The sequence below is a fragment of the Heptranchias perlo genome, chromosome 38 (assembly GCF_035084215.1).
Source record: "Heptranchias perlo isolate sHepPer1 chromosome 38, sHepPer1.hap1, whole genome shotgun sequence".
Taxonomy (NCBI): domain Eukaryota; kingdom Metazoa; phylum Chordata; class Chondrichthyes; order Hexanchiformes; family Hexanchidae; genus Heptranchias; species Heptranchias perlo.
This window is the reverse complement of record NC_090362.1, coordinates 21,943,536-21,969,294: the sequence shown is the minus strand read 5'-3', so window position 1 is coordinate 21,969,294 and position 25,759 is coordinate 21,943,536. Positions and strand designations below refer to the sequence as shown.

At 41.6% G+C, this 25,759-nt stretch overlaps 2 protein-coding genes across 2 annotated transcripts in view; both read right to left on the bottom strand.

The window, feature by feature from the left end:
- The window catches only part of LOC137304651 (uncharacterized), a 31,234-nt gene extending 13,652 nt beyond the window's left edge, over positions 1-17,582 (bottom strand). Inside the window, exons 1-6 of the mRNA XM_067973296.1 lie at positions 17,467-17,582; positions 14,754-14,812; positions 12,703-12,839; positions 10,774-10,898; positions 8,843-8,904; positions 6,786-6,940 (exon numbers count right to left, since the gene is read on the bottom strand). Coding sequence (XP_067829397.1) covers positions 6,786-6,940; positions 8,843-8,904; positions 10,774-10,898; positions 12,703-12,839; positions 14,754-14,812; positions 17,467-17,577 — 649 coding nt within the window. The 5' untranslated portion in view covers positions 17,578-17,582. The remainder of the gene's footprint in view (positions 1-6,785; positions 6,941-8,842; positions 8,905-10,773; positions 10,899-12,702; positions 12,840-14,753; positions 14,813-17,466) is intronic.
- LOC137304599 (mucin-1-like) lies at positions 17,583-24,558 on the bottom strand. The gene is made up of 4 exons (XM_067973241.1): positions 22,808-24,558; positions 21,816-21,880; positions 20,308-20,465; positions 17,583-17,587 (listed from the first exon to the last, which is right to left on the bottom strand). The coding sequence occupies exons 1-4, from the start codon at positions 24,533-24,535 to the stop codon at positions 17,583-17,585; spliced, it is 1,956 nt and encodes a 651-aa protein (XP_067829342.1). The 5' UTR covers positions 24,536-24,558.
- Between the last annotated feature and the right edge of the window lie 1,201 nt (positions 24,559-25,759).

Here is a 25,759-nt window from a genome sequence, read left to right as displayed (position 1 = left end):
AAATACATTGGCAGACCAAGAATTAACCTTTTGAATGAGACTCACATTCTTGGTAGGTGCTGTGGAGGATAATAGAAGTTGGACTAGTAGCAGCTCAACATCTACTTTGTAGATGACCAGAGGATGTTTGAATGTGATTTAACATGAGGGGCTGGACAATGCATTATTGGACCAATATCCAATTTATATTGCAGCACTACTTCAAGGCGGCTGAAGCAATATAAAAAAGGAGGCTGTCCGTGTACCCCATGAACAGATGGTCTTGCCTAAAGGCAAGTAGCTGCTACAGGACTCACAAATTGCCCATACAGGCCAGAGAGATAGACATTGCTGCCCTGTGCAGATGAGAAAAAAAACAATTGGACAGCCAGCTAGGGCAGAATAGTAGAAATGGATGACTTTTCTGGTAGGGTGAGGCAGGCAAGAATAAAACACCATTGCCCCAAATTATAAGTGGGGTAAAGCTCATGATTGAATAACCTGTGCAACCTGGATTGTTGGGCTATAACATTCTCTAATTCAGTGATCAGAACCAACATGGCCAACAGAAGATTCTTTACCCAACAAGCCCAAGATGGACCTTTACTCACTGATGGGACCAAATTTCACAGTTGAGGTTCAACAGCAATCTCCCCAGGACCTGTGAACTGTTCCTTCATCTCCCAAAACAGATACTGGACAATGTTCAGTCATGTCAAATGGATTTATTTCCAAAACTCATTAGACAGACACTGGACACTCCAGGTTTTAGCCCTGGGGAACTGCAGACATTGTAATGTCTTTAATTACATAGGAAATTAAAGGTTTCTACTGCATCACCACCAGGATCAAGAAAGTACCAGGGGCATATCCCAGGGCACAAGTTGTTGGGAAGAGAAAAAGAAATTCATGTAAAGCTATGGTTAAGGGATACCATCGCAGGTGTGGTATTGGTACACAGTAAGAAAATTAGTGGAAGGCTTGTTTATTTCCTAAATTAGAGGTTTACAAACTATGGTAATCTATTGTTTTAAACAATAAATCTAGTTTATAGTGCAAGAAATCTGATCAAGATCCCTCAAGTCCTACTCAAAGCTACATATGACCACAAGGGTAATTCTCAATCCAAGGCAATGCTACATTACTGGACATTCTACGCATAAAATCACACTCTGGTACATGGAGGGCCAGGGCTTGTTTACAGGAACTGTTGGCACAGAGCATGAGCAAAGCAAAAGGTTAAAGCCTAAAAAATGCAAGCCAGCAGTTGACTGTTCAGGGCAGGTGCGCTCCTTAAAGTGGAACAGTCAGACCTGAAGGCAGCACATAAGGAAATGTCAAGTACTAGAGATGGCAATTCCTGGGACTCAGTATTGCTTTAAGAAAACTTTCCATCCTTTTCACAAAAAAATGGCAAGCTTTTAACCTAAAAAAGACATGAATTGGACACTTAGTATTGGCCAATTCTTTTTGTGGGGTTGGCAAGCTGAGGCGACAAATAAAGTGCAACCATACATGATGGCGCTCAGGTACTTAGATACCAGATCCCAAATGGTTGCTTCGACCAGGAAAGGTCCAAATTAGCACAAGTTTCATTATGCAGACGGCCTCAAAATTTAAGTCTTTCTTTTAAAATTATGGGGAGGTAGCACCTTCAAAACTAAATTACAAAAGAAAAGAATTGGCTGGAATTTTGCTGACATCAAGATGGATAGAAAAGTATTATTCCAAGCCTCAAAAGGTGTACATTTAATTCCTAGAGCACCTCACCTAAGACAGATATACAAAATCAATCTAATTTTGTCTAAACTTTTAGAAATGGAGTAGTTGTCTCTTACACTTTAGAAGAACTGATTTAAATTGCAACAATTCACTGGTCTTCAGCTCAAATCATGAAGTCCAACCCAAAAGGATGAGATACAGGCTGACCAAGTACACCTTATTGAGTTGTATCAGGTGTAAACTGAACTGACATCACGAACAAAGAAAGCAGCCACAATGCCACGTGTGGCAGCTGGAATATATATACACAGCTGCCAGAATTCCATCATATTATGAAAATAAGGTAATGAGGAAACGCCTTCAATGAAACCATGGAAACAAAAGATTGTCTACTCAAGGCAGTTAGTCCCATAGAATCAGCAAGCTCCTGTGGGAATTGTGTCTCCAACCAAGCCCCAAGCATTGCTGAAACCCTAATTAGCTGCAGTCTCCACTGGGACCCATTACCTTGTGTAAAGAAAACTCCAACAGCCATCTTTACCCAATATTGCTATTGGGTAAAGTAAATAAGCCCGAGTGCTTTTGGTATCAGTTAAGACAACTGCACATCAAATTCAACATTGCTTAGTTCCTAACTTGTTTGAAAAAAAGCCAGTTTTATCTGGGGTGGAAACAAAATGAATGGCTGATTTCCTTCTGTTATTCCAGGTGAGGAGAGAATTGGCTGCAATGGTCAGATAGCTCAACACATCCTCCAGGCTCAAGAATCGTACTTGGATTTTAAAAAAAGGTACCAGAGAAATGATTAGGACCTATAGAAATGGTATCTCAGAGAAGGAGGTGGGGAGTGAGAAAGAGTGAGGAGAGAAGTGTAAATTGGCCAAGAAAAAGCAACTTCATTTTGAAAGCATTGATTGCATGATGAATGGCACTTTTTAAAAAAAAGTCAGGAATGCACCCAATTTGGGTGCCAGTTTAGGGCTCAGTATAAAAAAGATTGTTTCATAGAGTCATAGAGTTATACAGCACGGATAGAGGCCCTTCGGCCCATCGTGTCCGCGCCGGCCATCAGCCCTGTCTAATCCCATATTCCAGCATTTGGTCCGTAGCCTTGTATGCTATGGCATTTCAAGTGCTCATCCAAATGCTTCTTGAATGTTGTGAGGGTTCCTGCCTCCACAACCCTTTCAGGCAGTGAGTGCCAGACTCCAACCACCCTCTGGGTGAAAAAGTTCTCTCAAATCCCCTCTAAACCTCCCACCTTTTACCTTGAATCTATGTCCCCTTGTTATAGAACCCTCAACGAAGGGAAAAAGCTCCTTAGTATCCATCCTATCTGTGCCCCTCATAATTTTGTACACCTCAATCATGTCCCCCCTCAGCCTCCTCTGCTCCAAGGAAAACAAACCCAATCTTCCCAGTCTCTCTTCATAGCTGAAGCGCTCCAGCCCTGGTAACATCCTGGTGAATCTCCTCTGCACCCTCTCCAAAGCGATCACATCCTTCCTGTAGTGTGGCGACCAGAACTGCACACAGTACTCCAGCTGTGGCCTAACCAGTGTTTTATACAGCTCCATCATAACCTCCTTGCTCTTATATTCATGCCTCAGCTAATAAAGGCAAGTATCCCATATGCCTTCTTTACCACCTTATCTACCTGTTCCGCCGCCTTCAGGGATCTGTGAACTTGCACACCAAGATCCCTCATAACAGCTCAGGATATAAAATAGTTTCCATTGACTGGAAAGTCTCATTTGCACAAATTTCACCCAGTCTGAACAAAGAACCAAGCTCTACAAAAGGCAACAGCCAAACAGGAATATCTTACACATGCACAGGAAGCCAGGTTAAGCATCATGCCAAGAGAAATAACCCAGGTAACTGTAAAAGTCTCACATCCATAATGTTATCTGCAGTTGAGCCAATCAAAAAGGTGTCAAGTACTTGCAAATTACTTCACTTTAGAGCTACAGGAAAGATTTCCAAGTGTATGGAGGCTCTCCTATCCCCACCCAACCATGTTGGTTTTAAACCAATACAACAGAGAAAAGGTTATTTAATTTCTTTAGCAGTGCCGTCCATGGTTGGCACCTGTTTTATTTTCTGAAAGCTGCAAAACTGGACACAAGATAAAAGCCAATGCAATCTTTTGCCCCATTCACCAATGTGGGCTGTCATGACTGTTTTTTGGCCCTATCTGCACTTCAGGGCCAGATCAAATCAATAGCCACACATGGGTTGAAAAATAACCATGGGTGACAAGATTCTACCCATTCAAAAAGGGGACTTAAAAAATTTGTTCATGGGATGTGGGCGTTGCTGGCGAGGCCAGTATTTATTGCCCATCCCTAATTGCCCTCGAGAAGGTGGTGGTGAGCTGCCTTCTTGAACCACTGCAGTCCGTGTGGTGAAGGTTCTCCCAGTGCTGTTTTAGGAAGGGAGTTCCAGGATTTTGAACCAGCGACGATGAAGGAAAGGCAATATATTTCCAAGTTGGGATGGTGTGTGACTTGGAGGGGAACGTGCAGGTGGTGTTGTTCCCATGTGCCTGCTGCTCTTGTCCTTCTAGGTGGTAGAGGTCGCAGGTTTTGGAGGTGCTGTCGAAGAAGCCTTGGCGAGTTGCTGCAGTGCATCCTGTGGATGGTACACACTGCAGCCACTGTGCACCGGTGATGAAGGGAGTGAATGTTTAGGGTGGTGGATGGGGTGCCAATCAAGCGGGCTGCTTTATCTTGGATGGTGTTGAGCTTCTTTAGTGTTGTTGGAGCTGCACTCTCCACTTGCTTGGATGAGTATTCCATCACACTCCTGACTTGTGCCTTGTAGATGGTGGAAAGGCTTTGGGGAGTCAGGAGGTGAGTCACTCACCACAGAACACACAGCCTCTGACCTGCTCTCGTAGCCACAGTATTTATACTTCTGGTCCAGTTAAGTTTCTGGTCAATGGTGACCCCCAGGATGTTGATGGTGGGGGATTCGGTGATGGTAATGCCGTTGAATGTCAAGGGGAGGTAGTTAGATCCTCTCTTGTTGGAGATGGTCATTGCCTGGCACTTGTCTGGAGCGAATGTTACTTGCCACTTATGAGCCCAAGCCTGGATGTTGTCCAGGTCTTGCTGCACGTGGGCTCGGACAGCTTCATTATTTGAGGGGTTGCGAATGGAACTGAACACTGTGCAATCATCAGCAAACATCCCCATTTCTGACCTTATGATGGAGGGAAGGTCATTGATGAAGCAGCTGAAGATGGTTGGGCCTAGGACACTGCCCTGAGGAACTCCTGCAGCAATGTCCTGGGCTGAGAGGATTGGCCTCCAATGACCACTACCATCTTCCTTTGTGCTAGGTACGACTCCAGCCACTGGAGAGTTTTCCCCGATTCCCATTGACTTCAATTTTACTAGGGCTCCTTGGTGCCACACTCGGTCAAATGCTGCCTTGATGTCAAGGGCAGTCATTCTCACCTCACCTCTGGAATTCAGCTCTTTTGTCCATGTTTGGACAAAGGCTGTAATGAGGTCTGGAGCAGAGTGGTCCTGGCGGAACCCAAACTGAGCATCGGTGAGCAGGTTATTGTGAGTAAGTGCCGCTTGATAGCACTGTCGACGACACCTTCCATCACTTTGCTGATGATTGAGAGTAGACTGATGGGGCAATAATTAGCCAGATTGGATTTGTCCTGCTTTTTGTGGACAGGACATACCTGGGCAATTTTCCACATTGTCGGGTAGATGCCAGTGTTGTAGCTGTACTGGAACCGCTTGGCTAGAGGCGCAGCTAGTTCTGGAGCACAAGTCTTCAGCACTACAGCTGGGATGTTGTCGGGGCCCATAGCCTTTGCTGTATCCAGTGCACTCAGCCGTTTCTTGATATCACGTGGAGTGAATCGAATTGGCTGAAGACTGGCTTCTGTGATGGTGGGGATATCGGGAGGTGGCTGAGATGGATCATCCACTCGGCACTTCTGGCTGAAGATGGTTGCAAACGCTTCAGCCTTGTCCTTTGCACTCACGTGCTGGACTCCATCATTGATGATGGATGTTTGCAGAGCCTGCTCCTCCTGTTAGTTGTTTAATTGTCCACCACCATTCATGACTGGATGTGGCAGGACTGGGAACTGGGGAAATGCTGACAAACCAAGTCTACAGGCCAAGTTGGAAACTGCACAGATCAGCAGGCCAAACAGAGGCAGATGACGGGTGAAATAGGTTCTTCGGAGTGAAATGCTGTGTGGGGAGGAGAGAGTGCATCCCCCTGTGGCTCTGCCAGAAGGCAGTAGGTAGTGTTTGACTATTCGTTAATACAGCAAGATTAGCTGGATGCTCTTCCATATTGCAAGGTTTAGTCAAAAAGCCACCAAATCCCACGAGGGTTGTTTAGAGAATTAGGCAGCAGGAACAGTTTAGATGCAACATTGCAGGCCCTGATTTTATTTGATTAGTTGGTGGCACTTTGATCATGAATAGTATTAGAGTCATTTGAAAGGGAATGGTTTTCTTGAAAACAAAAAAGGCAAGTCAGATTGCTTCACACTTGCAAGAAAACAACTCAACATTAATATGCCTTCACAAAACTGAAGGGACAATCACAAACAAATGAAAATGCAGCTGTGAAGACTTGAATCTGGGTTGTAATCTCTTCCAGATTTGGCTACCCACAAAAAAAGGATCCTTTATCCAGGGGTGTGAGCTTGATTCAAACCTCAATGTTAAAAAGGACATTTTACTTACCGATTGCACAATTGCCCCACAATTTGCCTCTCCACACCCAGTCATTAGCAGCACATTGAGTGAACAAATCATTATCTTCTCAAAAAAAATCAAGTGAAAATGGAGCTCAATGTTAGAACTGATCTTCACAGTATTTTGGGTTGACTTTATACTGTGAATATAGATCATGGGAAAGTGAGTCACACAAACCTTTGATACACTGGCCAAGAAACATTAAGTTAACCAATAAAGCAGAAAACAAATGTAAATCAAGAGGTTATGACAATCCATTAAACAAACTGATTTATTTTGCCAATGTTTTCATGTTATTTTTAAACTCAAATCAAAAAAAAGGCAGCGCTCAAATCCTCTTACCTCCGACAGTGAAAGAGTAAGCGTCAACTTTAAAGTCCGTCCCTGCCAAAAAACCCTTCGAGTCAACAGAGTTAAAGAATACATCCAACACTTCATCGCTTGCTGGTGGAGTATTCAGGAATACCAGGTCACTTGTTGAAATCACAGATCCACTCCTTTGGTTTGGGAAATGTGGTTTGTTTTGGGGAGGGGCACACAATATAAAAATAAAAATCACTAGTTGCTGATTTTACAACAAACAAAAATCATAAACCTAACATTTAAATGAGACGACATTCAAGGGTGGCCCAAAGTTGAAACATTACTGAGTTAATGCCTTGTTTTCCAGCAGGCAAACTAAATGTTAAAGGTATTAGCACAAAGTAACCATTGCTCCTTTCACAATATCATGGGTGAAAGAGTGGATTTGCAAAAAAACTTTAAAAGTTTAAAATTGGATTTTGTCAATTTAAAAAGCCTCACTTTCCAAGTGTTTCAGGAAATAAGGAAACCCTTATTTTAATGGGTGTAATTAGTGAGTATCATTTAGCAATATACCCATAATACAGCTCATTGAATACATTTAAGACATCTTGTCATTGAATTTGATGCTGAACAATGTCCTAAGCTATGCATACTTCAAACTTCTAGTATCACACATGGAAATTGTTGCATTCAATGGCTTCATACATATAATGCATACACAGACCTTAGGGCAAAGAACAGTGCAGATTTGGGGTTTTAAAAACAAAGCAGTTTTTAAAAAATGAATCATTTGTACCAAAATTACAGGAAATTGCAGTAGAAATTGGTAAAAAAGTGATTCATAATCCTCAAGAACTTCCAAAGAAGTGAGTGAGTGACTAATTTAAAATAAAACAGCAGACAGAAAACCTACAACAGTTCCCAGAATGAGAGAAGTTAGTGTATAAAAACACTATTATTGCAATACGCACAAGTATTTCTGGCTCTTGCTTAATGCAACATCTACCAGGTAGAAGCATGGACTTCCCAAGTAGCTCAATGGGGAACTGCACTGACCAGCTAGGAAAGTCTTTTGTTTGATCCCTTGTCTGTGCTAAGTTAGCCAATCTCGTTTGTATAGTGCTGGGCATTCCTTCGCCCCCTCACTCAGTAGAGCTTGAATTCAAGTTTTTGGGAGGAGGTGGGGGAAGGAGAGAGATAAAGAGGGGACGGTGCAAGGAATAAGGTTCCATTCCCAAATTTCTCCAGCAATCCCTACTGAAAGGGCTCACACTACTGTGCGCAAAAGGAATCAATATGGCCACGGTAACCATCCAGGCTTACACGAAGAGACAATACAAAAGGATACCAGCACCTAAGCAGCCATTCCTCTGCTGAGGCTAGCACTCAAGTGTCCCTACAATCCTGGCTTTCTCGTCCCTTTTTTAAAAAATGTTAAAATTAAGCCAATTGGTTTAAGACAAAGAAAATACATAGTTACAGCACTGTACACAGGGTAAGATTTCCACAGGAGCTGCTGGCAATGCCCACAATTTACCAGCATCTAGTCAGATGAGTTGACCTGTGCACATTACTATCAAGGGCTGCTTTGAATTGATCAAGTTTCATACATTTCAACTTCCTTTTGAAAGATAGTAGCATTTCATAATTTGAGCATCACTTACTCTTCAAATAATTTGAACTGTGACATTGTATTTTGATTTTTAAAAACAATTCCCACCATCATATACATTGCTTGTTTTTTTTCAAATTACTGGTAATTTGAAGTTTTTAAGCACAAAAAAAAATTTTAATTAGTAGATTACCAAGGATTCTGCTGTAATTATACCTGCAATGTCCGAGCCTCTTCCTCCAATTCTGAGGACATTAACCTTACGCCTAAATTCATAGTTCCTTTGAGGGGGAAGTGGAATTTAACTTCCCTATACCACTTCAAACCAAGTCACAAAGCCTTGACATTTTGAAAAGGGATCTAATCTAAACTCCATTAACCAAAATCAAACTAATAATTGGTATTGCTCAAGATTTTGAAACTCATTTAATATGAAACAATTAGATGTCATAGCTGTAATGGGAGAACCTCAAACACTTACCCAAATTGGCTTATCACTGCTTGCATGAAATGGCTATATTTCTGCTTCAGGATTGTCTGTAACTAAGAGAAGACATTTAATAGATGTATAATTTCCATTAAAACCAAAACACACTATTTGGTGGCCAAGCAAAAAATTTAGCATCGGAGGTCTAAGAGGCCAGAAAACTTGGATGTCACCCAGAACCTGTGATCTCCAAGCCAATAAGCAACATCAAGCACAAGGAACTCAGATTTTCCACATCTGAAACAAAGCGGTCTCAAAAAACCCATAGTGCTGCTTGCAAAAACAATAAAAATCTGAACTATGTAACCTATAGATCTTATACCACTCAAACTGCCAGTCAAGGAAAGTAGATTTTTGTGTGCAAATAGATTGTTAATTAGGCAAGACACAGTTACTGAGCCACAGATTAGGACGGTTCAAGATTCAATTTCTAGTCTGTGCCAAGTTAGCTGTACCCAGGCAGGGCAGTGGTAACAAAGTTACTTTTATTAGGGAGATAAAAATTGGTCAATCATCTTATTCACTACACAGTAGTCACTGCTGGAAGTGTGCATGTGCAGATAGGATTGAGCTCAGGTCTGATGATGCCATTAGTCAAATAACCCAATATCACCATCTAGGTTCATGCATAAAGAATGGGAAAATAGACAGCAGCTAGCAACTGTGGAACTATATTGTAGCAAGGAATCAACACCATCTGGAGGAGACAATTGGTGGGTGGAAAAAGTGGTTTAGTCAAATTAATATACATAATCTCCACCCAGTACAGCACTTGGCCACTCCCAATGTCCAGCTAAATTAGCTGATGAGGTCAAGGTGCTGCTAAATTCAGTTCTTTCACAGAATTCTTCAATTGGAGAGATTTTCTATGAACCATCAGAAACATTCTTGCCATCATTTGATTCAACACATGAAACAGAGGGGCAACATAGATCCAACAGAAGATTTGCTGGCTGCGAAATGTTCTTCACATCCTAAAAAAGTTTCAGGATAGCCATTAGGTTTCTGAATGTCCAGATGGAGAGCAAAAATGAACAGCAGACACAAGTATAGACTACAACTTAGCTGAGCATAGTGCTTAAATATTTACATTCTACCTCACTTGTGGCAAGCGAAGACTACACAAGAACTGAGGAAATGCCAATCTCCCACCACCCTTGAAAGTGTGAAATACACTAAATTGCCTTTTACATCCAGTAAACTGATTCCAAATCTTCCTCCCCAACCCCCCAAAACCACACACAGCTTATCACTGCTACCTAAATGTAGACAGCTATCTATATTCCTTTAATATCAGTGCTATGGAACTTTGGATGTACCATGCCCTGGATAAGTAACTTCTGTAGATAAGTCAAGCCCTATTGATACAGACCAACACATAGGCAGATGGTGCAAGGTCTCATCCTACCCATCAGTCAGATGCATACACAAAGAGCATCATATGCAAAAGATATTGGAGATGTCAAACTGGCTGCTATGTTTGCTTCCAAAACAGTGACTACACTTCAAAAAAAAGTAATTATCTGCAAAGTGCTTTGGGACTTCCTGAGGATGTGAAAGGAACTATATTAGTTCTTGATCCATCTCAAGTTCTAACATTTTCTCAATTGTATTATGTATTTATTGTATTGTGCATTACATGTGTAGTGTAACAAAAATACTCCAATTTGTGCACCAATTTACCAGATCACAAATATCAATCCACAAGACACAGGAAGAATCATACCAAGTAGTGCAGCTAGTTGTAATATGGGCATCACCCCCACATTAGGCAAGGACCATTCAGGGAAGTGAGTAGCAAAAGCAGAACACAAAGCATTACACATCAGAAGCAGAAGGAAGGGTCCTAAACAACTTCAAATACCAGAAAAGGATACGTGACAAGTCAGCTTTGAAGCCAGCTATTGAATTTTGTTGGAACTTACTGCCTGTGTCACAGCTTTGCCAAGGCTGCAAAAATACACAGACCGTGAATCTCTGAGTGTAGTATTATATTCTTGGTTGGTGATTATAAAGGAAACTGGAAGGACTCCAAAGTTCATGCCAGATCCTAGGAATACATAGAAGAGTCATTAAAAAAAAAGCACGTGAATGCAATTTGACCCATTATCAAAGTACAAAAAAAACTTCCCATCTAATGTAGTGATTTAGAATTTATAGCCTTAACAGTTAGATGTAATGCAGCTTTAATGAAGGATGTTGGGCCCCGTGTATTTGAAGTGTACAAGGATAAAGAATTTTAAAAAGTCACTAACTCCACTGCCAAGAAAACCCACACTAATACTACTGCCACCTCTACATATTTGAGAGCAACTTCCCACCCCCACAAACAAGAGGCCATCAGGTTTGGAAAAGCACTGGTCAATGATCACAGGTTAGTCATTTATGCTTACCAGGCCATTGGCTATTTCCTTTGCCAGAATCAATTATACATCTGAAACCACATGCATGAGACTTGTCCACAGGTTACAGGACACCAGTTGTTTCAAATGCAATCAACAAGTTGATCAATAGTTAAGCTGCCCACATTTTGGTTTCTACTGCATTTCAGCACTTCCTATCCAAACCCCAATTTAGAACTAAAATTGAACAGTCCTCAGGGAGGGCTTCATTCTTCAGAACCATGCAACTACTAAAAAAGTTAGCTCTCTGGAAAGATCTTAAGCTCTAGGATAAACTGGTTAAGTTTATGGGAGCCATAAATGTCAACCATTCTCATTTCTGTATGTTCATTAATTGCTATATAGGTTGATATTTGGTAGATGACAACAATTTGCAGTTATATAGTACCTTTAACATAGTAAAACATCCAAAGTGCTTCACAGGAGCAAACAAAATTTGACACCAAGTCACATTAGGACAAGTGACCAAACCCTTCGTCAAACAGGTAAGCTTTAATGAGCATCTTAAAAAAGGAGAGAGATAGAGGCAGAGAGATTTAAGGAGGGAATTCCAGAGCATAGGGCCTAGGCAGCTGAAGGCACGGCCACCAATAGAAGAGTGATGAAAAAGTGATTTGGATATGTAAAAGTTCCTGAACTCAAAAAAGGAGCCAGTGATCTAATTATGTCCTCTTATACCCAAGCTGGTATTCCATTATGTTTTTGTTGGGAACAGTTACTAAGCTTCTATTGAGATATTTAAGCCTTTGTTGTAAATGGCTCCCATGTACTGTTTTTATTTGCATCCTATCTGTCAACTAGATACCAACTCATAAGTGACAGAATAAGTATTGTATCAGAAATGGCCAGATAATAAATTCATGAGGGGTTTAGATGTACAGATTGTCAAGTACAATTATTGTAAATCAGGAAAAGGTTACATTTCAAACATCAAAAGTTTAGTCTCAGCATGCAAAAAAGTTGCCAACAGTTTTTATTGGTTTATAATGATTTTTTTGGTGTTAAATGCTTCACTGAGTTACAGGAGCTTTATTAAAAGCACTTACCATTTGAAATTACTAATCTGACATTCAGTGTCTCACTAATGAAATGTTTGTAGCTATGTGGCTAAATGCAGCAGTGTCTTAAACATACAGCTCTACAATTACAAATTCTGCACCACGCAGGCACTGAAAGGGACCAATGTTTAAACAGCAACCATTCCAATTAATTACTGCAATAACCAAGGCATGATCACAAGTCTGAGCAGTTATCATGGACATTGCTAGTATGTTCAGCCACTTCCTACATTCACCTGTAATTTTATCTTGGAAGCATGATCATGTGGGACTCAGTGCTAAAATTGACATGCTTGATTTTATACATTACCAATATTTGGGTGTGTCTATGGTAACAAATTCAAGAGTCACAGGCAAATCAGTGAAGCCATATTTGGTCAATCATGAAACTTACCATTTACTTTCAGGGACCTCAGATCCACAGAATTATTAACAAGATTGTTAAGCAGCTGCAGTGCCTCAGCATCATCAGCATGTACATAGGTATTCAGGAGGGCTGTTCCCTGAATATTCACATCTCCTTGGATACGTCTGCAAGCACATAATAGTCAAATACAACTGGCAAACCCCACATCCACAGACTTTCCAATTCACACTTTTAGCTTTTCAAAATGTACTAGAGATCTTATTAAATTGGATTTTCAAACTGAACAATTGATACATCTTTCAAGATGAGCAATATTTGTAACTTCAAAGTTCCTAATCCATTATAGCAACAAATGTAGGCCAATTTAGATAGCATCAACAAAATAGTAAAATTGATGTACAATTTCACTCTTCACATTTGAATGCAGCAGCACAAGAAAGTTACATTTCAAAGAACTGACCACAGCTACAATTATGGCCAGAGAGTAAGGAGCTAGTTATTTATAGGGCATTGTTTTGTGTTCTGCTAGTACTTTAATGCACCCAGTTTCTTAAAAGCATCAGATAAGAGGGCTTTGAGGTCGATAGCCTACAGTTACACCAAATGGAGTTTTTGCACTTGTTTTCACTAGTGATTTGGTTGAATAATCTCTAACAATGGCCTGCTGTCAATTTGGTTGAATGATTACCAGTATCACTTGATGTTAAGTCATTTAATTAGCTATTAAAACTTAGTTGAAGTAATCATTGAAGGAATATTCCATTACTGCCTGATAAAATTAGTCATCCATGCAAAAATTCACTCAATGTAGGTAGCATTTTTTATTAATTATATAAAGACTTTTCACAAAATGCACAAAGAAAATGGGTGCAAATATTTTTTACACACAAGATACTCATGCAAAGATTTGTTATGAAATATGATCACTTTGAAAGTCACATGGCACTGACTCATGCTAGACAACCTCCCTTAGCAACTCAGCATTGATACAAGCCAAAAATATAGTCACCAATAAATCCAAAAGGGAATTCAGGAGAAACTTCTTTACCCAAATATTAAGAATGTGCTACCACAATGAGGCAAATAGCATAGATGCATTAAGGGAAGCCAGATAAGCACAAGGATAGAAGGCTATGCTGATGGGGGTTAGATGAAGAGGGGTGGAGGAGGCTTGTGTGGAGCACAACTGCCAGCATAGACCAGTTGGGCCAAATAGCCTGTTTCTGTGTAATTCTATGATACCACTTTCCAAATGATTCCTTTTACAAAAAGGGGCCCAGTCTTGAAAACCCATTCCAGTTGTCAGCTATTGACCATTTTAAATTCACACCCAGTCACAGCTGAGTGACAATCACACATGGGTTATGAGCTCAAGCAACTTGTTATTCTTTAGCTGGATACTTCATTTCCTTCCCATATGGATTTTCATTGTTTGACTTTTTATAGCAAGATTAATAATACCTGCTTCTTGCCATAGCAGGGTCAAAGGTGACTGCAAGTGGTTTCATTTACAAAGTTTACAAATTCAACACCATAAATATCTTGGTATAGCAAAATGCATCTTAAACTCATGGTCACAATATTTAGTACTTACAATCCTAATTTTCTTCCTTTCATGTGAATAGTTGGCTACTTTAGTAATCATTGTGAAAATCAAATTGTAAGCAGTGCTCAATATAAAAATTGTCAAGCCACAGGAGTGTACTGACCAATAATTTTAAGGCTCCAACAACCTTTGAAGTCACCCTACACAGTGTGGACAGCCTTATCAGAAGCCCCTGATCAAGTTACAGCCAGATAGGCCATTCCCCTCACCACCCTGAATTTCCTGAAATATTATTTTACTCCCATCTCAGGCTGTGGGAGGTTTCCTGCAATGTGATGTTTGACATGCCCATTATGAAGGCCAGCTGAGGATTGCATTTGCCAGAGGGGCCCCTCTTTTGGGGCTTTGAATGTCAAAGCAGTGATTAACTAACTTTTAAGGTGCTTTACATTAAGCAGTTGTTGCCTTGTCTGTGGTTTTGGCAAGGAACATTCATCTTGCTCAATTGACCTTCAGTTGAAAGCATACTCACAAGACTCGTTCAATATTAAACTCTTGGACCAGGTACCTTTCTTCCAGGGTTTCTACAACCTTGTAAAACAAAGTTAAGACTTTTAAAAAAAATCTGGGAAACAGTTTCTAATATTTAAACATACCTTTAATTCAAATTTGGAACAATGTTTTCGTCTCCATACTTAAGAAAAGACATACTTGCTCTCGAGGCAGTACAAAGAAGGTTCACTCGGTTAATCCCGGGGATGAGGGGGCGGACATATGAGGAGAGGTTGAGTAGATTGGGACTCTACTCATTGGAGTTCAGAAGAATGAGAGGCGATCTTATTGAAACATATAAGATTGTGAAGGGGCTTGATCGGGTGGATGCAGTAAGGATGTTCCCAAAGATGGGTGAAACTAGAACTAGGGGGCATAATCTTAGAATAAGGGGCTGCTCTTTCAAAACTGAGATGAGGAGAAACTTCTTCACTCAGAGGGTGGTAGGTCTGTGGAATTTGCTGCCCCAGGAAGCTGTGGAAGCTACATCATTAAATAAATTTAAAACAGAAATAGACAGTTTTCTAGAAGTAAAGGGAATTAGGGGTTATGGGGAGCGGGCAGGAAATTGGACATGAAGCTGAGTTCGGATCGGTCAATGCCCTGTGGGTGGCGCAGAGGGCCCAGGTATGATCAGTAAGTTCGCTGATGATACAAAGATTGGTAGGGTGGTAAATAGCGAGGAGGATAGCCTCAGTCTGCAGGACGATATAGATGGGTTGGTCAGATGGGCGGAACAGTGGCAAATGGAATTTAACCCGGAAAAGTGCGAGGTGATGCACTTTGGAGGGACTAACAAGGCAAGGGAATACACAATGAATGGGAGGACCCTAGGCAAGACAGAGGGTCAGAGGGATCTTGGTGTGCAAGTTCACAGATCCCTGAAGGCGGCGGAACAGGTAGATAAGGTGGTAAAGAAGGCATATGGGATACTTGCCTTTATTAGCCGAGGCATAGAATATAAGAGCAAGGAGGTTATGATGGAGCTGTATAAAACACTGGTTAGGCCACAGCTGGAGTACTGTGTGCAGTTCTGGTCGCCACACTACAGGAAGGATGTGATCGCTTTGGAGAGGGTGCAGAGGAGATTCACCAGGATGTTACCAGGGCTGGAGCGCTTCAGCTATGAAGAGAGACTGGGAAGATTGGGTTTGTTTTCCTTGGAGCAGAGGAGGCTGAGGGGGGACATGATTGAGGTGTACAAAATTATGAGGGGCACAGATAGGATGGATACTAAGGAGCTTTTTCCCTTCGTTGAGGGTTCTATAACAAGGGGACATAGATTCAAGGTAAAAGGCGGGAGGTTTAGAGGGGATTTGAGAAAGAACTTTTTCACCCAGAGGGTGGTTGGAGTCTGGAACTCACTGCCTGAAAGGGTTGTGGAGGCAGGAACCCTCAACATTCAAGAAGCATTTGGATGAGCACTTGAAATGCCATAGCATACAAGGCTACGGACCAAATGCTGGAATATGGGATTAGAGTAGACAGGGCTGATGGCCGGCGCGGACACGATGGGCCGAAGGGCCTCTATCCGTGCTGTATAACTCTATGACTCTATGACTCTATGGCTGTGTGGCCGGGTCCTGCTCCTACTTCTTGTGTTCTTTAGATTTGAGGTTAGGATCAGATCAGCCATGATCTTATTGAATGGCAGAGCAGGCTCGAGGGACCGATTGGCCTACTCCTGCTCCTATTTCTTATGTTCTTATGTTCTTATCTGTACCATTTTATTTTAAATAGGCTTAATTCTGGCCACTGGATAACAAATTAGAGGCAAAAACAAAAATTGAACCGGAGTAGACCACACATTTGCATAAACTTAAATTGTGGGCAACTAGAACATAATCACCACCCTTCACATACCCAGGGCACAGTTAATCACCCAATTTATATGGTGCCTTTTAACAGAAAACACCACAAGGTGCTTTATTAGGAGGGGTGGGGATAAAAAGGAAAGATAGAATAGATGATAGTGTACTGAACTAGTAATCCAGTGGCCTAGACTAACAATCCAGAGAACACTAGTTCAAATCCCACCATAGCAGTTGAGAATTTGACTTCAATTTAAGCTAGTATCAGTAAAAGTGATCATGAAGCTGTTGAATTGTCATAAAAACTCAACTAATGCCCTTTAGGGAAGGAAACCTGCCGTCCTTACCTGGTCTGGCCTACATGTGACTCCAGTCCCACACCATAAGTGGTGTCACTATCCTCTGAAGTGGCCTAGTAAACCATTCACTTATTAGGGATGGGCAATAAATGTAGGCCTTGCCAGTGACACCCATATCCCAAGAATACATAATTCTCATCTGCAGCTTAATGTCTTAAGTCACATTAAAAAAAATTCTTCCTTGGAGCTAATTTGAACAATGTGCCTGAAAAGGTACAAGTTTAAAATGGAGTTGATCAGACCAATTAATGGAATGGTCACATACATGAATGTTTTTAATCTTCACTGAGTAGTTGACTTGGGACATTCTCTTAATTTTAAAAAAAGGTTCTATATAAATGCAAGTTACAAAATAAGTAACTTTTTTAAAAAAGGTACTGCAGGCACAAATCCTTACACCCAAACATGTTAATTGGCAAAGTTATAAGTGCAGTTTCCCATAAACCAAAGGTTTAGTTTTTGGCTACCAAACACAGCACAGGTAAATCTCAAGTTATCCAGATGTTTGGTGCAGAATACATACCCAACTGCTCAGACGTTGAAGGCACTCCTGATAAGACATTGGCTTGTCAGAGCATGGACCAAACCCTATGCTCAAAGCTGTAAATTCTATGAGCATTTTTTCAGGTTCCATGTTTGCTAGGCTATAACCTGACAAAAACAAAAGAATCAAAAACAAACTGTAAACTCTTCCAAATTAATAGAATGATTGATCAGCCAAATTAATTACTCTATAGCAAGTTAGAGGCAAGTAACCAATAGTATGGAAGATTGATTCTACACTTACCATGATTGATCTTGATACTGCCAAGGCTGAAGCACCACAAAGGCATTGAAATTGGTACACTGCAAGTCAGCGCTATTTTAAGTCAGGATTATTGTATTATAAGTGTAGCATGCCAATAGGGTAAATATCCAGATATTTTGCTGCCCTACCATGGTGCCATCCCTTTTATTGAGCATGGATGGTGCAACACTATGAACTTTTCTACACTCCTTCCTAGCACTGAAGCATGTGCTTCATCTGTGTGAGGCAAAGGAGGAGATTGCGGGGGCTCGGACACATATATTCAGAACCTCTGGCCACAGGGGATGTGCCAGAGGACTGGAGAACCGCTAATGTAATACCATTATTCAAGAAGGGGAGTAGGGAAAAACCGGGGAACTACAGGCCAGTGAGCCTAACATCAGTGGTAGGAAAATTATTGGAAAAAATTCTGAGGGACAAAATTAGTCTCCACTTGGAGAAGCAAGGATTAATCAGGGATAGTCAACATGGCTTTGTCAAGGGAAGATCATGTCTGACTAATTTGATTGAATTTTTTGAGGGGGTGACTAGGCGTGTGGATGAGGGTAACGCAGTGGATGTGGTATACATGGATTTCAGTAAGGCCTTCGATAAAGTCCCCCACAGGAGACTGGTCAAGAAGGTACGAGCCCATGGAATCCAGGGTGCCTTGGCACTTTGGATACAAAACTGGCTTAGTGGCAGAGGCAGAGGGTGATGGTCGAAGGTTGTTTTTGTGACTGGAAGCCTGTGGCCAGTGGGGTACCACAGGGATCGGTGCTGGGTCCCTTGCTGTTTGTGGTCTACATTAATGACTTGGATATGAATGTAAAAGGTATGATCAGTAAGTTCGCTGATGATACAAAGATTGGTAGGGTGGTAAATAGCGAGGAGGATAGCCTCAGTCTGCAGGACGATATAGATGGGTTGGTCAGATGGGCGGAACAGTGGCAAATGGAATTTAACCCGGAAAAGTGCGAGGTGATGCACTTTGGAGGGACTAACAAGGCAAGGGAATACACAATGAATGGGAGGACCCTAGGCAAGACAGAGGGTCAGAGGGATCTTGGTGTGCAAGTTCACAGATCCCTGAAGGCGGCGGAACAGGTAGATAAGGTGGTAAAGAAGGCATATGGGATACTTGCCTTTATTAGCCGAGGCATAGAATATAAGAGCAAGGAGGTTATGATGGAGCTGTATAAAACACTGGTTAGGCCACAGCTGGAGTACTGTGTGCAGTTCTGGTCGCCACACTACAGGAAGGATGTGATCGCTTTGGAGAGGGTGCAGAGGAGATTCACCAGGATGTTACCAGGGCTGGAGCGCTTCAGCTATGAAGAGAGACTGGGAAGATTGGGTTTGTTTTCCTTGGAGCAGAGGAGGCTGAGGGGGGACATGATTGAGGTGTACAAAATTATGAGGGGCACAGATAGGATGGATACTAAGGAGCTTTTTCCCTTCGTTGAGGGTTCTATAACAAGGGGACATAGATTCAAGGTAAAAGGCGGGAGGTTTAGAGGGGATTTGAGAAAGAACTTTTTCACCCAGAGGGTGGTTGGAGTCTGGAACTCACTGCCTGAAAGGGTTGTGGAGGCAGGAACCCTCAACATTCAAGAAGCATTTGGATGAGCACTTGAAATGCCATAGCATACAAGGCTACAGACCAAATGCTGGAATATGGGATTAGAGTAGACAGGGCTGATGGCCGGCGCGGACACGATGGGCCGAAGGGCCTCTATCCATGCTGTATAACTCTATGACTCTATCTTCCATCGAGGTGAAGAAACTCATCAAGAACATTTCATACCCTCCAACCTTTCTCTTCCCACCCAATCTTTGTAAAATTAAATCCAAAGTGCCAATGGCCCAAGGCAGCTTAAAGCATTTGAACAAGATGGTGGTTCAGAAATCTGAAATACTTTTCTTCAATAGCTGCCATAGAAAATACTTCTGCCATATTGAGACTTTGATGTAAAGTAATGGAGCCTAGCAGTGTTTGAAGCATACATTTATTTTTGATAAGTATTTTCATGAACAATGAACCTCAAACAAGTTAGCGAGAAAAAAAAATCCAACATTTGAAAGTTTGATAAAACATCAATATTCCCACAAGTCATTTCTCTATTTACTCAACCGTCCCCAAAGAGCTCGTTAGTGCCGAGTGCAGTTTGGATTATTTACACCTCAAAATCACAGCTGTCTGTGGACTCAGAAAATCTAGGATTTACTGTTTGGGGATAACAACCCTAGACATCAAGAATCAAAACCTAAGGAAAACCAGTTAGCTCAAGACTGAACTTCATTCCAACCCTGCAGAATTTAATGGTAGTACAGTTAACTGCTTCTCCATGTAGTAAACTTGTTTAAATTATAGGTACATCAGGCCTTGAAGTTTATGCCACTCCAAACAGCATCGAGAGTGTGTTGGAACCATCTCCCCATTTGATTTCTTCACCTAAGTTAGTTCATGGAGGGGCTAATAATATCCAGGCTTGAAGTTTAACCCCTCTGGATAGGAGTCTAACATGACAGCCATCACACTATCCATTTATAATGAAAGAAAATCAAATCACTCACCATTGCAAACAACAGAGCTAGCATTAATCACCAAATCAGTTGGAACCAGATCTTTATGGTACACATGTGTAAGCACTGTTCGAACGACATCTGAACTACTGGGCAAGGCAGCATGCTCCTGGAACACCACTTCACTCTCAACTTTAATAGACCCATTCCTGTGTAATAAGGCATAACAGCCATAGTGAGTTTCTAATCCATAATATCTTTTACTACTTGGTTTTGGAATCACACAAGTCTCTAACTTTGACACTCAGGAACTAATTAGGCCCTCAAGGCTATACAAATAGTCGTTCTATAACAAATACATCTTTAGCAAAATACACTCTTCGGATTCACATCAATTCAGAAAGGCAGCGGACAAGCAAGTGGCCCATTATGACAAATTGAAGAGTTAGCTTGGGATGACCATTCTTTAATTTAATTGAAAAACAAAGCAAATTTGTTGTTCAATCACCTTAAGAATTTTCTCATTCCTGCAACTAAGCCATAACCACATCAATATATAGAGTAGAAATGAAATAAAACTTCAAACATTGGAATTCATACAAAGCTTGTACTCCAAAGTTGTCTCTAGCTAGGAGTGCCCCATCACTCCGCTTCAATTCCAATTTCTGCCCTCTCAAAAAGGGTGAATCATGCTGGGCTACGTCCTGCCATTGTCCTGCCAAGCAGTCTGGACAGGTCAGAGCAGCATGTAGAGAGAGAATCAAGACAAGGGCAGGATCAGGCTCAGCTATAATGCCCAAACACACAGGAGTCATAAACTGAAATGACAACTGTTTCTTCTCTTTAGCCTAGGAAGCCAATTGTAGTGTCACCCCAACATTGGCCCAGCTGCCATCAAGCTCTACTTGATGCAAACCAGCAAGATGGAGGTCTCAAACAGTCCCTCCACCACCAGCTTTAGTATCTTAGGTATTTGCTGATTTATTCTGACACTTTGTTGATGTGCACCTATAACATTTTCACATCAACGTGCAATTGGCAGTATAACTGCACCCTTAAAAGCAGGCTAGGGATTGAATCTAGGACCATTCTGAGCTGTGTTAACTCAGCCCATCACATGGTACATTTACAAACAGACCCAAGACAACCAACTTAAGTGGGAACTAGAGTAACCAGGCACAACTGGGACATAGTGGCCCAGTCTTATGAAAGACGCGTATATGTGAATTCAGTAAGATACAGTCCCTTAAGTGGGGGATTTTACTGATTTAATTGAATTCATTTATTTAATTGACCTTTGAAGTGAAATAATACAAACCAGTACCTGTTGTGCTTGAATACAAATTTAGTTTGCACTGTACACATTAGCATCCCATATTGGGCACAAATTCATTAATTTGATTAAAATAGGAATCACTGAAAGAAACAAACAAAATTGCTTTCTATTGAAGTGTGCAGTCTTTAAGCAATCCAGCTGCAAGTCTTTTGCATTCAGCTTGATAGAGTCTGACTAGAAGTGATAAAACCCAAAAAAAGCATTGAAAGTAATTTCTACTTACACAAAACTAAGAATCTTGGTTCTGAGAAAGCTGTCACCATAGCGAGCATAAAAGATGGCGTCCAGCTGAAATAAAGCAAATCTGTAATTTTGTCAGCTGTATAATTGGCAATAAACATGTTATCTTGCACCCCATACTGAAGTAATTTATATTTCAACTTCTTGGCCGTTTGAATGAAATTCGTGGGGCACATCAGCTCCTCCCAATCGCCATCTACAGAGCAGGAATCTACAGTCCCTCTATTGGCTCAAGTTAAATGCATCAGCTTCATAGAATCATACAGCAGAGGAGGCCATTCAGCCCTGCTCTTTGAAAAAAGAACTAGCCAATTAGTCTCATTTCCCTGCTCTTTCCCCATAGCCCCGCAATCACCCCCCACAAAGTATTTGTCCAATTCCCTTTTGAAGAACAGAATTAAAAGTGCTGTGGGTTTGGTCCCCACTCAACTTATATGCATGTTGGAGTAGTGGTACAACCTTCCACTCCATGATTTAGTTTAATTCTGCTGCATACTATCTCCTTACTTCCAGCTTCTTTGCAAGCAGGCAAATATAACCAAAATTCAACCCCAAAGAAAGCTACAGTGCAACTACTGATTAGTTTGATATAATGGACTAGGTCTAAAATAGAATGTCTGACTTTATGAACAAGAGGCCCACATAATTGGGGAGGGGGGGGGGGAAGAAGAGTGGCAGAGGAGAGTATATTATCCTTTGAGTTAGTTGATAAAACTTGCTGACACATGCAATGCTTACATTTGATAAAAAGCAGCATATAATTAGATTATTTTTAATTTTCTGGCACTTCAAAATGAAGAGTATAATGCCTCTAAAAAAAGGCAAGTCAATGCTATTTCTTTTCTCAGGAACAATTGTATGTTGTCAAATAGCCTCAAGAGATTATGCAAACAACCATGATGGCAACCTGAGCCAGCTCAATACAATTTTTAGCAATACTCATTTTAAAATATCAGAGGGAAACTGCATACTTACAGTTTCTCTCACAACCATCTCCAGCTCTTGGTAGGCTTTCGAAGAGCTATTACTCAAAGAGTCTGTATAACTTAGACCCAGGATACCAAACTGCAATAGAAAGCGATTGTAGATAACCGAAGAAGCACTTTGTCCAATCTGGGGAAGTGGTGACATGGTCTTACTTGACTGAATTGTAAAACTGGTGGCTTCAGATTTGATTCCAACACTAGTTGTCATTGTAAAAGGCTGTACCTCAGACACATTGGGTTTCAAATAGATGTTATTAGTTGGTGAACTTGTAAAGGGATCCTGATGGCTCGTACTGTCCAATGAAGTGGACAGCTTCTCAAAAAGGTTTGGTTTCCAGTTGGTGGGAGCAGATGGCAAAGCCTTAGAAGCATTTGGCAGAAGGTTGGTGGTAAATGAAGTTGTAGAGAAATACTCTTCAGGGCTGCTAGGTGGCTCGTCAGAAATGGAGAATTCTTCCTCCAAAACAGTTAGCTGCATATGTGGCATTGCCATGGAAAATTCTGCCTCAGAGCTATTAAATGGCCAATTGGTAGCTGTAGAAGTGATGTATTCTCCCTCAGAAACATCTGGCAGCCAGGTGGTAGCAACAGATGATGCAGCTGTGGAATATTCTCCCTCAGAAACATCTGGCAGCCAGGTGGTAGCAACAGATGATGCAGCTGTGGAATATTCTCCCTCAGAAACATCCAGCAGCCAGGTGGTAGCAACAGATGATGCAGCTGTGGAATATTCTCCCTCAGAAACATCCAGCAGCCAGCTGGTAGCAACAGAGGCAGCAGAGTATTCTGCCTCAGAAATATCTGGTGATTGCCAGTTATCAGCAGTAGATGGCAAAGTGGTGAAAAACGTGTCCCCAGAGCTACTGAATGACTCTATTGAGTTAGAAGACCACAAATATGTAGAGAGCTGCTTAATGGTATCCGAGTGCCAGCTGGTTGCATCAGTTTGCAAATGTGGCATGAAGTCTGGCTCTGCACTAAATGTATTAAGAGTCGACTCCATTGTGAACAGTATGGATCCCTGCTTAGTTTTGATTTGTTCAACGGGTGTCAATTTGAAAGTGCTAGACTCGGCACCTTCTGAAGAAACAGTGTACGACTCCATTTCATCAAAAAGGTGTGTACTGTCGCGAGCAGATGAACTTTGCAAATTGCCTTTTATATCAAGTATTGGAATTCCCTCAGATTTAAGCATAGACTGGGTTGAAAATTTAAACACAGGGGTGGTCACCTCTCTGTGCCAAGCTGGTTTCTCATCTTCACTGGATATTTCAATTGGGAAAGGAGTGGTAGATGCTGAGTCTAAAGGTTTGCCCTGTTCGTTAACCATATGTTTATCAGAGTGGTTAGATGCAGCCATTTCTGTTGTCTCTGTAGACACTAAGTCTGACATTACACCAGGCAAGTGCACACTAGAAAGGGATGATTTTTCTTTATCTTCAGGTGCAGTGCTCTGTCCCATTGCTCTACTTTGCAAAAAGAGATTCATTTCATTGTTAATACTTAAACCCATGGCTGTGGTTAAAGATTTGTCAGCAAGTTGTAATGGAAATCCTTGCTTCCCAGGCTTTCTAATTAAAGCTGTAGATTTGATTAATGGCTGGTCTTCGGCTGAAGGCGGACTCATCAGAGCGAGTGTAATGGATAGTGATGACTGCTCCTTTGATAAATCAGTGTGTGTCTCAACTGGAGCATCTGCTGGTAGTAATTGATCCATAACAGCCTGCTCCACTGGTGCTCCAAGCAGACTCCCTAAGAAAGAAAAAGGACTGCAGTAATAGTCTGTCAGAAGTTAGTTTTTCTTTTATCTTAAATTTTCTTCCCTTGAAACATCTTAATGGAGGCCACTTGGAGTTCATGTAAATGTCAATTATGACTGTTTGAACATTATATACAAATAGTTTTAAAGCTGTGAACTGCACTAGCCAATCTCCTATATGATTGGAGTGTTGACCTGGTCCTCTCAATTGTGGGCACTGGGGTGGACACAGAAGGAAGTGGGGAGGGATACAAGGAAATGATCAGAGATGGCCTAGTCAGTGATTGAGCTGATGGGAATAGAGAGGCCATGTGAGATGACAAAGTCAAGGGGATGGCCATGAACTCAGGAGAAAGGGCAAGGCAAGTTGAAATCAGAGAATGAGTCATCGTTCAGTGCAGCAGTAGAAGAAAAGATCTGAGAGAAATGCAGGGTGGGGCTTGAGATCAAGGATTTTAAAAAGGAGGGTGAAATAAGGAGGTGTTCAAAAAAAAGTGTCAGGAGTAGGGGAAGACCACAGTAAGGTTTGGTGATAAGCACTATACCACCAGTGGTTTGGACAGGACAGAAGGTATTGCCAGGCAGAGATGCTTCAGTAAGGGGCAAGGGGTCATTACCCATGAACCAAGTTTCAGTCAAGGTAACAATGTCAATGCAAATATCCACAATAAGGTCATGGATGGCAAGGGCCTTGTTTGCAAATGAACGGACATTCTGGAGGGAGATGCGGAGAGGGGCAGCGATAGTTGATCCGCTGGCAGAGTCTAAGGAGTCATTGGTGAGATGGGAAGGAGGTTGGCAATCTTAGCCCCCAGTAGTACACTGGTTGAGAGGTCAGTGAGAAACAAGAATGGGGTAGTTTGGGTTGCTGCTCAGAGGCAATGATGAGTGCCTTGATGGGCCCAGAGAATGCAGAGAGGCAGAGGAAGCTGTGGGCTTATCCAAGGAGTCAAGATCCAGAAAGGCAGATTACCTGAATGGTGATAGATTAGGAAAAGGGGAGGTGTAACGAGACCTGAGTGCCCTTGTACTCCAGTCGCTGAAAGCAAGCATTCAGGTGCAGCAAGCAGTTATGGTAGGTTGGCCTTCATTGCAAGAGGATTTGAGTACAGGAGCAGAGATGTCTTACTGCAGTTATACAGGGCCTTGGTGAGACCACATCTGGAGTATTGTATGCAGTTT

Coding starts and splice junctions, on each gene's coding strand:
- LOC137304599 (XM_067973241.1), bottom strand. CDS start 24,535: ATGGATCAATTACTACCAGCAGATGCTCCAGTTGAGACACACACTGAT. Junction 21,881..22,807: donor AGATGGTTGTGAGAGAAACT/GTAAGTATGCAG, acceptor GCTTTATTTCAG/CTGGACGCCATCTTTTATGC. Junction 20,466..21,815: donor ACCAAGATTCTTAGTTTTGT/GTAAGTAGAAAT, acceptor CTTATTACACAG/GAATGGGTCTATTAAAGTTG.